This window comes from Uranotaenia lowii, chromosome 2 (genome assembly GCF_029784155.1).
Source record: "Uranotaenia lowii strain MFRU-FL chromosome 2, ASM2978415v1, whole genome shotgun sequence".
Taxonomy (NCBI): Eukaryota; Metazoa; Arthropoda; class Insecta; order Diptera; family Culicidae; genus Uranotaenia; species Uranotaenia lowii.
The window spans coordinates 19,274,933-19,289,122 of NC_073692.1; the positions used below are offsets into that span (position 1 = coordinate 19,274,933).

At 40.8% G+C, this 14,190-nt stretch overlaps 2 protein-coding genes across 2 annotated transcripts; both read right to left on the reverse strand.

The window, feature by feature from the left end:
• Window positions 1-2,200: 2,200 nt before the first annotated feature.
• LOC129747466 (uncharacterized) lies at window positions 2,201-3,623 on the reverse strand. Its single transcript, XM_055741708.1, has 2 exons — window positions 3,587-3,623; window positions 2,201-3,528 (listed from the first exon to the last, which is right to left on the reverse strand). Exons 1-2 carry the CDS (start codon window positions 3,601-3,603, stop codon window positions 2,217-2,219), a joined length of 1,329 nt encoding a protein of 442 aa, XP_055597683.1. The 5' UTR covers window positions 3,604-3,623; the 3' UTR covers window positions 2,201-2,216.
• Window positions 3,624-4,394: 771 nt separating this feature from the next.
• On the reverse strand, window positions 4,395-10,816 carry LOC129741135 (uncharacterized). Its single transcript, XM_055732839.1, has 2 exons — window positions 4,500-10,816; window positions 4,395-4,458 (listed from the first exon to the last, which is right to left on the reverse strand). Exons 1-2 carry the CDS (start codon window positions 10,814-10,816, stop codon window positions 4,395-4,397), a joined length of 6,381 nt encoding a protein of 2,126 aa, XP_055588814.1.
• Between the last annotated feature and the right edge of the window lie 3,374 nt (window positions 10,817-14,190).

A 14,190-nucleotide genomic window follows, 5' to 3' on the forward strand; every position in this document is an offset into this window, starting at 1 on the left:
CAACTTACGACCCATCTAGTGGAATGATATGACTTGTAATTAGATGACGAAAATTAGTGTCGCGAGTTCGCTTGTACAAGCTACTCGTGTAAGTACCGGTAGAAATTAGTTTAGCCACGATTTTAACTTGCGACCGGTCAAGTCAAAGAGTTTGACTTGTAGATGACGAAAATTAGTGTCGCTTGCACTAGCGAGCTCGCGACATTCATTTTCGACATCTATAAGTCAAATCATTTCACTTGACTGGTCGAAAGTTGAACTCGAAGCTAAATTTATTTCTAGCGGAGCTTACATTAAGCTGGTACTAGTGAACTCGTGACACAAATTTTTGTCTTTTAGATGAAAAAAATTAGTGTCGCGAGTTCGTTAGCACAAGCTTAATTTAAGTACTTGTAGAAATAAGTTTAGCTTCGAGTTCAACTTTCGACCAGTCAAGTGCAATGATTTGACTTATAGATAACGAAAATTAATGTCGCGAGTTCGCTAATGCAAGTTACTGGTGTTAGTACCGGTAGAAATTATTTTAGCTCTGATTTCAACGTGCGACCAGTCAAGTATAAGGGTTTGACATGTAGGTGACGAAAATTAGTGGAACGACTCGCGACATCAAATTTCATTACCTACAAGTCAAAAACTTTTATTAGAGAAGTTGCAAGTTGAAATCAGAGCTAAATTAATTTCTACCGGTACTTACACCAGAAGCTTACTAGCGAACTCGCGACACTAATTTCGTCATCTACAAGTCAAAGTCTTTCAAGTCGCAAGTTGAGATCGGAGATAAACTAATTTCTCGCGGTACTGACACTAGTAGCTTGTACTATCAAACTCGTGACATTCATTTTCGTCATTTACAAGTCAATCATTTCACTAGAAAAATCGCAAGTTGAATTCAGAGCTAAACTAATTACGACCGGTACTAACACTAGTAGCTTGTACTAGAGAACTCGTGTCACTTATTTTTGTCACCTAAAAGTCAAACCCTTTCACTGACCGGTCGCAAATTGAAATCGTCTAAACTTATTCCAATCGGTACTAACACTATAAGCTTGTACTAATGAACTCGCGACACTAATTTTCGTCATCTACAAGTCAAATGATTTCACTTGCCTGGTCGCAAGTTGAAATCGGAGCCAAACTAATTTCTACAGGTACTTACACTAGAAGCTTGTACTAGCGAACTCGCGACACTAATTTTTGTCACCCGATAGGCAAACCCTTTCACTTGACCGCAAGTTGAAATCGGAGCTAAATTAATTTCTATCGATACTAACACTAGTAGCTTCTACTAGTGAACTCGCGACTCTAATTTTTTTCATCTAATCGATCTAAATCCTATGGTCTTAACTTCCTTTAGTTTAAAAGGTGTCGCGACAGTCAAATTTATAACATTTCAATGAATTTCGATATTTCGCAACATTAAAAATGTCGAATCGCCGTAAAATTTCCAAAAAAGAAGTGTCATTCAAATATCACAAAATTTTCACAGAAATCACAGATTTTTTAAATTTTGTACAGATTTGCAAAATTATAAATTTTTATGTAATTTACGACCTTTTATTTTTGAATCTAAATCTACAAAATGATTTTTTTCTCTTAAAACTGTAAGTAGTTTCTGATTTGTTGATGTTTCTCGTGATTTCCCAATGAACTTCATAAAAAAAAGCGTCACAGAAAACCGTTACAGAATTTTAGGTTCAAATTACAGAATTCGATAATTTTTTTTTGTAAAAAACACAGAATTTTTTTCGGCAACCTTTGTAAGAGGACATATTTGAAAGGCTTTTGTTTATTTTTTCTACTCCGGCTTCGTTAAATAAGACAGTGGTTGGAGGAAAGTTTTTGCATTTCTTCCGTCTCTAGTAAATGATCTAGTCTCATTAGTTGGAAGAATGTTATGATTTAGTTCTGGTTCCTATAATAAGGGCGGTGTGGCTGAGAGAATGTTTTGAAAATGTATTGGCTCGGGTAAATAAATTTTCTGCAAAATTTCAAAGGCTAATTTTGAAAATATTTCGGCTCTCGCCTTTGGCTAAAAAGAAGGGCGTCTCAACTTGGGTGTAATAACGTTGAAGTGGATCGAATCGAATTCTATGGAAGCCATCGAAACGGAGGTTCTGTACGCAGCATACACACACGATCATATTTAAGAGTTCACGAATATTTTAAGGGTACTTTCCTCTACTTTGATTAGAACGTTCAATTTTCAAAAAATTATTTTATATATTCTCAAGTTGTTTCACAAAACTCTTCACCAACTCGACAGTTTCGTCTATCTTCTTTTCGACGCCGGCCATGGCAGCCTCGAGCCGTTCCACCTTCGATCCCATTTGTCGGATCATTTCCCGTTGTTCGCCCAACTCCCGGAAGATTTGCCGGTTTTGATTCTTCACCGCTTGAACGCGTTGATCTGCTCGGTACTCCAAATTGTAGTCTCCTTCGAAGCAGCAAACCTTGTGAACGTACTTGCTACAGTGCTGATAGTCTTGCCGTCCTACAAACATGACCCGGTTCTTGCGTTGTTGCAACCAGGTGCAACTCCATCGATTCTCGGTTCCGTGAAGCTCAAGTTTTCCCCGTTCGCCGAAAGAATCTTCTGGGAAGTGATTGATGTATTGGAGCCGATTCGCTTGAAGGTAGAGGAGTCTTAGCTTGGGTAACTTCCATCGGTACATGTCCAGCTCTGGAAGAGCACAGTTCTTCAGTGCTAGCATTTCTAGGCTTGGTAACACTACGGGTGCTATCGATCCTATGAGCAGTTGATTTTCACTTAGATCCAACTGTTTGAGGTGGATCAATCTGTTGAAGATGCTCATTTCAACGAACTGAAGCTTGTTTTTGCGAAGGTTGAGCTCCTCAAGAGAAGCTAATAACGAAACATTGTTCGGTATCCACTGTATGGCGTTGTTGGCAACGTTCAACTTGACTAAACTAGGAAGACTGATTGAGTTCAAATACCATTCGCAGATCTTGTTCTTTTCCAGGTAGATACTCTTCAACAGACCCAGTCCCTTAAAACTGTCGAAATTCAAAACCTCAATTTGATTATCGTTGAAATCGATTGATTCAAGTAGCTTCAACAGATGTAAATGATCCGGCAGTTGTTTCATCTCATTGGAGGTTACGTTCAGCACCCTTAGGTTGTATTGCTGGTTTCCGGGATCGATAACAATTTGCTGCAGAGTGCTCGCATGGACGGCACACGTCTGAATGATCGGAACCAAATCCATTTTGGGTACCGTGGAGTAGTAAACGATCAAATCCGTCAAGCAGGTATCGGTTAACAAAATTTCCCCGGAAAGGTGTTTGATCATCACATCGTAGAAACATATCCGAGGATAGAACGGTAAACGCACCGAAACAGTAGTAGTAGCATTCACTTCACTTGACACGAGATTTTCATCCGATTCCGGGTAGTCTCGGATCAAGCAAAATGGATCGGAGGTTTCGTTTTTCTTGAAGGTGAGATTTTCGGTACATTTCAACTGCAGCCCACTGGCAGGAGTAATCGTCACAAATGCGAAGGACAACCTGAAGGATTGGTTCAAAAGTAATTATCCACATAAAAAATATAAAAATCTAAACTTACAAAGCAACGAGCAACATCCTCCTTTCATTAACACTTATATACTTGTTGCGGGCGAAAGTGAAATGAAAAACGCTCGGTCTTGACAGCAGTAAGACAGCTTCAAGCTGTAAATATATTTGGCTTTTAGAACTGTTATAAATTTAATGTTAATAAATTGATAGGAACTTACAAATTCAGTGCGCAAATTAACTTTTCACGCCCGAACAACTTCTATGTTGTGTGTTTGTTGTGTGTGTTTGTTTGCTGTAACTACATGTAATTAGGTTTTATAATAATTTAGTATTAAGTTTTAAACCAACTCATACCTAGTATAACTAATTCCGTTGTTATGTAGCAAACAATTTAGTATTTTAAATAGTGGATGATTGATCTAAAACTGGACGGTTCGTAGTTATTGTCCTGCAACTAAGTTAGGTTAGGTTAGCTAGGAATTGTGTTTTGTCTTAGTAGTAAATTTGTACCTGAGCTTGTCCGTTTCAACAGAACTTCGCCGTACTAACAAACCGTACTATTAGTTTTAAGATCTTCGCAATTGTGTCACAAGAAACTTAGTATTTAAATTGAAATTACTGCAATTTCGCACTCGTAATGCTCGACGACAGGTCCGTTCCGAATGACGTGGAGAAAAGAGACGGAGAAATACGCCTAGTCGGATTAGCTGTCAGATGACTCGCCACTGAACTGCATTTCTCCGCGACGCCTTACTTATCCAGTGTTGCCGTTCTTAACATCCTCCCCCTCGTGACGCTGACCATTGCCAGCATCTGGCTCAGAGTCACCAGTTTGCTCAACATTCAACACCACTAATTTACTGACCGATTGCCTTGATAACCCTTTGTTTGTTTGCACTATTGCATGCCGAACTCTCCCGTCTGTCCCGGGGAAGACTTCCAGAACCCGACCTCGCACCCACCCATTTCTTTTAGATTCGTTCACGATCACAACTAGATTCCCCACACCAATCTCTTGGACTTCGTTGAACCACTTTGTACGACGAGCCAAGGTGGGTAAATACTCCCGGACCCAACGACGCCAGAACATGTCCAACTGTGATTCTATTTGGTTCCAGGTGTTCTTCAGAGCAACAGCTTCATCCACAAATTGCTTGCTCGGTTGTTTTACGCCGTTGGAGCTGCCAAGCAAGAAATGGTTCGGTGTCAGTGATTCAGCTTCCTCGCTATCCAGTGGTAGGTACGTCAAAGGACGCGAGTTGACAACACCTTCAGCTTCCACCACGAACGTATTCAGGGCTTCGTCGTCGAGCTTCCGTCCTACGCACAAGCTTTTTTCCATGGCCGTTTTAACTGAGCGTACCATACGCTCCCAGCTTCCACCCATGTGCGGCGTTCCTGGAGGTATGAAAATCCACTTGGTGTGAGTGTTAGTAAAGGTTGCTGCCAAATCTTCCTGAAACTGGCCTATTTGTTGTTGAAGGATGTTGTCAGCCCCACGGAAATTGGTTCCGTTGTCCGAATGGATTTCCAGTGGTGCGCCTCGGCGAACAACAAAGCGCCGGATGCTCATAATGCAGGATTCTGTTGTGAGGCTGTGAACTACTTCGACGTGGACGGCTCTGATCGTTAAGCAGGTAAATAGAGCCACCCATCGTTTCACCGAGCTCCTTCCTCTCTTTACCAAGATCGGACCAAACAAATCTAGGCCAACGTAGCTGAATGGTCGTACGAATGAGGCTAAACGAGCCTCGGGCAGTGGGCCCATCATTGGTACCTGGGGTTTGCATTTGTATACCTTACAGTTCTGGCAATGACGAATAATTTTCTTAACTGTAGTTCTTATTTTCGATATGTGGAAGGATTGGCGAAGTTCGTTAACCACAGTTTCGAAATTGGCATGTAGAAATTTTCGATGATAGAAGTCGATGATCAGTTCCGTGATTCTGTGAGACGGAGGAAGAATAACTGGATATCGGACTGTCATTGCGACGTTTCTGGCTGCTCCAACTCGGCTATCTACTCTGAGAACGGAATTTTCATCTAAGAAGGAGTTTATATGGTGAAGTTGACTGTGTCTTGGAAGACGATGCTGCCGGCTTGAATTCTCTGGTCGACTTCGTTGAAGTAGGGATGTTTCAGCAGGATACGATTGTTGTTGTGCCATCCAGAACAACGAGTTTTCAGCTGCTACCAATTCGTTTTGGTTGAGATGGATTCCTTCTGCTTCAGCGGGGATTAACTTGACTCGGCGATTTATGTAGCGATGCACGTATCCGACAGTTCGCAGTATTCGCTCCCATTTGCTAAACCTACTGGCGTCGACGACTACAATTGGAGCTACAACGGCGGAGTGGGGACAGGAAATTTGGCGTGCCGTCTTCAACTCCTCCTCGGTGTCGTTCGGCTTCCTTGGTTGCGGCCATTCGTACTCGTCTTCTTTGAGGAAAGCTGGACCACAGAACCAGGCGTTTTGAGATGTCAGTGGTGGGCCTTGTCCCCACTTGGTGGCGAGGTCGGCGACGTTTTGCTTCGATGGAATCCATCGCCACTCCGAGATGCTGGAGTTGGTTAGGATTTCGCCTACTCTGCATGCCACGAATTGTGTATATCTCCGATGATCGGAGCGTATCCAGGCCAACACAGTACTGGAGTCTGACCACAGAACGCATCGCTTTATGGAAAGAGTGTGCCCCTCTTCGACGAATTTCCTCAAACGGGTACCCATTACAGCTGCTTGAAGCTCCAGGCGTGGAATGGACCAATGCTTCAAAGGAGCGACTTTTGTTTTCGCTGCAACTAGTGCACAAGCGTATCCCCCGGCATTATTTGGAACACGGAAGTATCCAACGGCAGCGCAAGCATCTTCGCTGGCATCCACAAAGATGTGAAGTTGTACATCGTCGTAGTCGACGTTGTTGAAGTAGCATCGAGGGATCTGCAGATCATCAATGAGTGGAAATCCTTCAATCCAGCGCAACCATTTCTCGTATTCTTGGTCTCCCACGGCTTCATCCCACTGAGTTCCAGCGCGCCAAACGTCTTGGAGTAGAATCTTCCCATGTAGAACGAACGCTGCGAGCAATCCCAATGGATCGAAGAACGACATAAGGCAGCGCAGTGCTTCACGCTTCGTTGGTTTACGTTTCGACGACACTAATTCTTGCAGTTCCGGTGCTAGGGTTGTAGAATAACCTAAAACGTCTTCGTGTGGCAGCCAGTGCATTCCGAGCACCCTTTCGGTAGTTAAATTCGTCTCTAGTTTGAGAGGCTTGGGTTCAGAGGTATCTTTCTCACCAAGAGCATCCAAAACGGCTATGCGGTTTGACCTCCAATCTCTGATATTGAAACCGCCTGCAGCGTGTATCGATTTGATGTCTGTGGCTACTTCCACAGCCTCGTCTATGGTGATGAAACTATCGGCATAGTCGTCAACGTAATGGCCTTTGATTATTCCTTCAACCGCGCGTGAACTAGTGTTTTTGAATTCTTGGGCGTTCCTGTTTTTCACGTATTGCGCTGACGCTGGTGAACACGCTGAACCGAACGTAGCGACATCCATCACGTAGATTTCAGGTTGACTGCTTCCTTCCGGCTTCCAAAGAAATCTCTGCGCTTGTTTATCGCGTTTGTTGATACGGATTTGGTGAAACATTTCCGCGATGTCCCCGGAAACGGCCACCGGGAACTGGCGGAAGCGGAAAAGGACCCAGGGAAGAGGAGCTAGCTCGTCAGGTCCTTTGAGCAGCATGGTGTTGAGTGAAATACCGTCTACTGTCGCTGATGCATCCCAGATCATTCGCACTTTCCCGGGTTTCTTCGGGTTTACCACTACACCTAGCGGTAGGTACCAGACTCGTCTAGGGTCCGAATTCCTTAATTCGGCCTCGGTAATTCGGTGTGCGTAGCCCTTGGCTTGGTAGCTCTCCATCTGCTTCGTAAGGTTCTGCCGTAACTCCGGATTTCGAATCATCTTCTTCTCCAGGCATTCATATCGTTTGAAGGCCATCGGATAGCTGTCAGGGAATTCAAACTGATCGTATTTCCACAGCAGACCTGTCTCGAAACGTTCTCCTTGCCTGTGTGTCGATTCCTCCAAAATTTGACGCGCTCTTGTATCTGCATCCGATTCGAGTTTGGTAGTGGCATGAATCCCCATATCTTCGAGCTCAAAATATTGTCGCACAACCTTGTGAAGAGAATCATCCTGCGAGCAGCTACACGCGTGATAGTTCACCTGCACCGGTGTGTGCTCCGATGACATGCCTCCATAGATACACCAACCCAACTTTGTTTTCGCTGCCATAGGCTCGTGCGCACGACCTTGCTTGACCCGAAGCGGAACGGTCATATGTAGGTTGTTGACACCAATCAGGATCCTGGGCATTGCATCGGTGTAGCTATCAATCGGAAGTCCTTTTAAGTGTGGATAATCTCGTACCAAACTGACGTAATCCAGTGATTGGGTGGCGAGGCCAAGGTTGCTCACCGTACGCGCATCACTCAGGCGTATTTTATTTTTGCTCGGACCAGAAACCTTTAACTCGACCAGCTTAGAATCGTGTTCGGTGCGCGTCATATCCCCTGTCCATTGAAGGCACAGAACTTGTGGAATACCTTCTACTCCGAGCTCTTTTACCAACGAGTCTTCGACTAGCGTAATCGATGACCCTTCGTCGACGAAAGCGAAAGTATCCACAGCCTTTTCGTTCCCGTAAACGGTGATCGGAAGAATCCTGAACAAGAAAGTCAGCTCCGGACTACGATGGATATAACTACTGCCACTTGCTTGTATGGCCGGAACAGATGGTGTTGTAGGCGGTGCTGCGGAGCTAGCGGGGTTCTTCGTCGTTGCTCTGTTTGTATCTTCTGTGCCTGAACCGGATTGCCGCGGATTTGAAGGGATTTTTGTACGTCCAGAGTGTAGAAGCGGATGATGGCGGAACGTACAACCGTTGACCCCACACCTACCGCTGATGCGACAGGATCGCCTTCCATGATAGTTCAAACAGTTGCGACAGACTTCTTGTTGCTCCACATATTCCCACCGCTCGTCGACGTTAAACGCTTTAAACTTACTACACTCTTTGAGCGGATGCTGGTTTTGAAAACAGGCTGGGCAGAGTTTTTCTACCGGCGTTTGATTCTCCTCAGCGGCCTCTAGGTGCACGTTTAGCGAACCACGTTTGGGCTTCGGTTTATCCTCTCTCGGAACTGCTCCCTGGTACACGGCCACACAACTCGCTGTCTTCGCTATTCTGGATACAAACCGTGCGAATGTTTTCAGGTCCACTGGATCTTCACTTTCAATATATTCCACCCACTTGTATTGATATTCGGAAGGGAGACGGTTGACCAACTCATTCAACAATGACGGATTTGACAGGTGAGCTTGATGATTGGCGGCTTCCAAATAACCGCAAAGGCTTTGAACCGCAATCCCAAAATCGATAAACGATGCAAGCTTCTCCGCTCTCGGTGCGGGAACGGAACGCACTTTGTCCAGTAGGGCATTGATGAGAAGTTCTGGACGCCCATAAAGAAAGCGGAGTGTTTCCATAATGAAAGGAACCGATTCTGGAATGTGAAGTCGACTGCGAACAGATTCCAGGGCAGAACCCTTTAAACAACGTTGCAGTCTACCGAGGTTCTCAACTGGGCTATAGCCGCAAGCTAAGGTAGAATTTGTGAAACTGCTGATAAACAACGGCCAATCATTGGGATTGCCATCGAAAGTTGGAAGGTCTCGAGGAAACACTTGTCGAGCTAGTAGTTGAGAGGATGTTGGTTGATAGGTGTTAAGAAAGTGGGTGCAATCCGGAAGTTCGTTTGGACCCAAGCCAAGTTGTGTGATAAGGGGGGCGAGGTGGTCTATATTGCTGTCTCTATTATGGCCAGAATTGTGAGAAGCATAATTTGTGGGAATTTGGGCATAATTAGTTGCATGATCATAATTATCAGGGGCAATGTTGATTGGAGCATTGTGGGAATATATTGACGGATGGGCAATATTTGGTGGCATATATTGTTCGAAGCAAGAGGGTAATGGTTCGGTCTTACCTTGAGCTTGGTGAGAGGGAGGATGTTTTACCAGTCGTTGTTGTGAAACCTCCGGATGGTTTTTCGATTGTTGAGACTCGGTTGTAGGATTGGGCATCACTGAACCCGACATCGGTTGATGGAAGGTTGCTGGATCAGGACCCCGTTGATTGTTGAAACAATTCGGATTGGGCTCGGGAATCGATGATCGGCTCGGCATTCGGGAGCTTGGATTGGGAACCACTGCCTTGAGCTCACGCGGCACCCTGGAATGTCCATACTGTTTCGCCTGCTCGATGTTTTCCACTGTAGGCTGAACCGTCTCAGACTGCACTGGATTCGGGACGGTTTGCACTGGAATCATTGTGCGTCGCATCGGAATCGGGGCGGATGGTAAAGCATTATGAACGCCCTGTGTTTGTCCCGATCGTACTTGGAACGACGAATGAGAATCCTGGACCGTACGATCAATAACCGGCGATTCGGAAACCGAATTATGATCTATCGGTCGAAATTTCGGATCTTGCATCCGAACGACGTTTTTCTGCAGCAGCAAAGATTCCCATTGATGAACTCCGACAACCGAAAGCGATTTCCAGTTGTTTTCCCAATTTGTTGGATTGGATCCATTTTGCCATCCTAAACCTGATGGCCCGGGTTTGGGTGGTTGAACGTAGCTGCGCCGCTTGGGAGAAGCTCCTAGATTCCTACGAGGAGTAGTAAAATGAGGAGCGCTTTGTGGAGCAGGGGGAATCGAGCTGCTCGTTGGTGGCTGCTGCTGATTTCCTCCTTTCTCTTGCGTGACGACCCAATCTTTAACTCGATTGACGTCCGGTGTGTGTAGAATAGACCCGGCATCGTCTTCTTCGTCGGAAGACCCTCCCGCCTGAAGAACCTTGTACTTTTCCACCACGTAGAGCTGCTCCGCTTCGATCTCATCCAGTTTGGCTTTCAGTTCTCTCGCTTTGCGGTCCAGTTCGCGCTTTTCTTCCAGCTGCTGCAATTGGAGCGTCCGCCTGCGAGACCGGGAACTGGTGGTGGTACTGGATGATTGACTGCTCCCAGCATTTGAGCAATACTTACAGATCCAGGGTCTGCGTTCCACCGATGGGGTAACACCTACACACGATTGATGCCACCACCTTGGGCACAGATCGCACTGGACCAAGTCGCAAATCGAATTGGGCTGGTTACAGGCAGAACAGTCGAAGCCGTCTTTTCGGAGAGGTGTTTTGTCCATCTTTGATGATGAATTTCTTGAAGATTGTTGCGGGCGAAAGTGAAATGAAAAACGCTCGGTCTTGACAGCAGTAAGACAGCTTCAAGCTGTAAATATATTTGGCTTTTAGAACTGTTATAAATTTAATGTTAATAAATTGATAGGAACTTACAAATTCAGTGCGCAAATTAACTTTTCACGCCCGAACAACTTCTATGTTGTGTGTTTGTTGTGTGTGTTTGTTTGCTGTAACTACATGTAATTAGGTTTTATAATAATTTAGTATTAAGTTTTAAACCAACTCATACCTAGTATAACTAATTCCGTTGTTATGTAGCAAACAATTTAGTATTTTAAATAGTGGATGATTGATCTAAAACTGGACGGTTCGTAGTTATTGTCCTGCAACTAAGTTAGGTTAGGTTAGCTAGGAATTGTGTTTTGTCTTAGTAGTAAATTTGTACCTGAGCTTGTCCGTTTCAACAGAACTTCGCCGTACTAACAAACCGTACTATTAGTTTTAAGATCTTCGCAATTGTGTCACAAGAAACTTAGTATTTAAATTGAAATTACTGCAATTTCGCACTCGTAATGCTCGACGACAGGTCCGTTCCGAATGACGTGGAGAAAAGAGACGGAGAAATACGCCTAGTCGGATTAGCTGTCAGATGACTCGCCACTGAACTGCATTTCTCCGCGACGCCTTACTTATCCAGTGTTGCCGTTCTTAACAATACTACTGATTACACCGCTTAGTGATACTGACGGAACTCAACTTACTTTCAATAATGATTGATAGTTATTTGTTCAACAATGTACAGTTTGCATCGTTATTCGTAAACATGGCATACGTACGACAACCAAACAGTGATTGTGTTTAATACGTCACTTATTCAGTTGTTATACAGAACTATCAACAATAGTGGTTGTTGTGGTTTTTGTACATCTGCCGCAGTTTGTGGTTTCAACACACAAATTAGTACGAACATAGTATATAACCGCAAAACAAATATAAACGAAAATAAAACAAATTGAAGCATGTTCGTGATAAAATCTGGACACTTAAATTTTGAATTATAACCAACAGCCTTAATTGACAAAGATTCATCCAGGATTTATTTTTTTTATTACATGTTAGTTCAAATTTTCGACTTGGTAGAAATTTTTTAAGTAACCTTGGTCATTTTTTTAGCATACAAAAACAAAGCAAAATAGAGTTGAGAAAAGTAGGGTTGAGAAGAGTAGAATATAGTAAACTAAATTACAGCAAAAATGATAAAAATGTAAAAAAAATGACAATATTAATCACAAAATGACAAAAATTGCAAGAATTAAAAAAAATGATAAAAATGACGCTAATGACAAAATTAACAAAAATTTTGACAATTTTGACAATTTTAACAATTTTGACAATTTTAACAATTTTGAAAGATTTGAAAATTTTGACAATTTTAACAGTTTTGAAAGTTTTGACGATTTAGACAATTTCGATGATTTTGCCAATTTTGATAATTTTGAAAATTTTAACAATTTTGACAGGTTTGAAAATACTGACAATTTTGAAAATTTAGACAATTTTGACTGCTTTGACAATTTTGACAGTTTTGAAAATTTTGACAAATTTGACAATTCAAAGAATTTTGACAATTTAAACAATTTAGACAATTTTGAAACTGTTTTGATAGTTTTAACAATTTTGATATTTTTGACAATTTCGACGATTTTAACAATTTTGATAATTTTGACAATTTTGGCAATTTGACAATTTTGAGAATTTTGGTAATTTTGACAGTTTTGACAATTCTGACAATTTTGACAATTCGACAATTATGACAATTTTTACAATTTTGCCATTTTTAACAATCTAGTAATTTTGACAATTTTGACAATTTTGACAAAAAATAACCAACGACAAAAATTACAAACATAACAAAAACGACGGAAATGACAAAAATGACAAACGTAAATGAAATAAAATAAACGAAAAAAATTTCGAAAAATGACAAAAATTACCAAAATAACTAAAATAATATGACAAAAATAACAAGAATGACATAAATTACAAAAATGACAAAAATGACAAAAAAGACAAAAATGACAAAAATGAAAAAAATGACAAAAATGACAAAAATGACAAAAATGACAAAAAATGACAAAAATGACAAAAATGACAAAAATGACAAAAATGACAAAAATGACAAAAATGACAAAAATGACAAAAATGACAAAAATGGCAAAAATGACAAAAATGACAAAAATGACAAAAATGACAAAAATGACAAAAATGACAAAAATGACAAAAATGACAAAAATGACAAAAATGACAAAAATGACAAAAATGACAAAAATGACAAAAATGACAAAAATGACAAAAATTACAAAAATTACAAAAATTACAAAAATGACAAAAATGACAAAAATGACAAAAATGACAAAAATGACAAAAATGACAAAAATGACAAAAATGACAAAAATGACAAAAATGACAAAAATGACAAAAATGACAAAAATGACAAAAATGACAAAAATGACAAAAATGACAAAAATGACAAAAATGACAAAAATGACAAAAATGACAAAAATGACAAAAATGACAAAAATGACAAAAATGACAAAAATGTCAAAAATTACAAAAATTACAAAAATGACAAAAATGACAAAAATGACAAAAAATGACAAAAAATGACAAAAATGACAAAAATGACAAAAATGACAAAAATGACAAAAATGACAAAAATGACAAAAATGACAAAAATGACAAAACTGACAAAACTGACAAAAATGACAAAAATGACAAAAATGACAAAAATGACAAAAATGACAAAAATGACAAAAATGACAAAAATGACAAAAATGACAAAAATGACAAAAATGACAAAAATGACAAAAATGACAATAATGACGAAAATGACGAAAATGACAAAAGTGACAAAAATCACCGGAATTACAACAATGAGAAAAAAGACAAAATGACAAAAACGACAAAAATGACAAAAATGACGAAAATCACAAAAACGACAAAAATGACAAAAATGACAAAAATGACAAAAATTACAAAATAACAAAAATGGCAAAAATGACAAAAATGACAATAATGACAAAAATGACAAAAATGACAAAAATGACAAAAATGACAAAAATGACAAAAATGACAAAAATGACAAAAATGACAAAAATGACAAAAATGACAAAAATGACAAAAATGACAAAAATGACAAAAATGACAAAAATGACAAAAATGACAAAAATGACAAAAATGACAAAAATGACAAAAATGACAAAAATGACAAAAATGACAAAAATGACAAAAATGACAAAAATGACAAAAATGACAAAAATGACAAAAATGACAAAAATGACAAAAATGACAAAAATGACAAAAATGACAAAAATAA

Excerpts from the sequence above, each read along its gene's own strand:
- LOC129741135 (XM_055732839.1), bottom strand. The coding sequence starts at position 10,816 with ATGGACAAAACACCTCTCCGAAAAGACGGCTTCGACTGTTCTGCCTGT. Across the intron at positions 4,459-4,499 it reads AACGAATCTAAAAGAAATGG|ACGGGAGAGTTCGGCATGCA; the intron begins GTGGGTGCGAGG and ends TCCCCGGGACAG.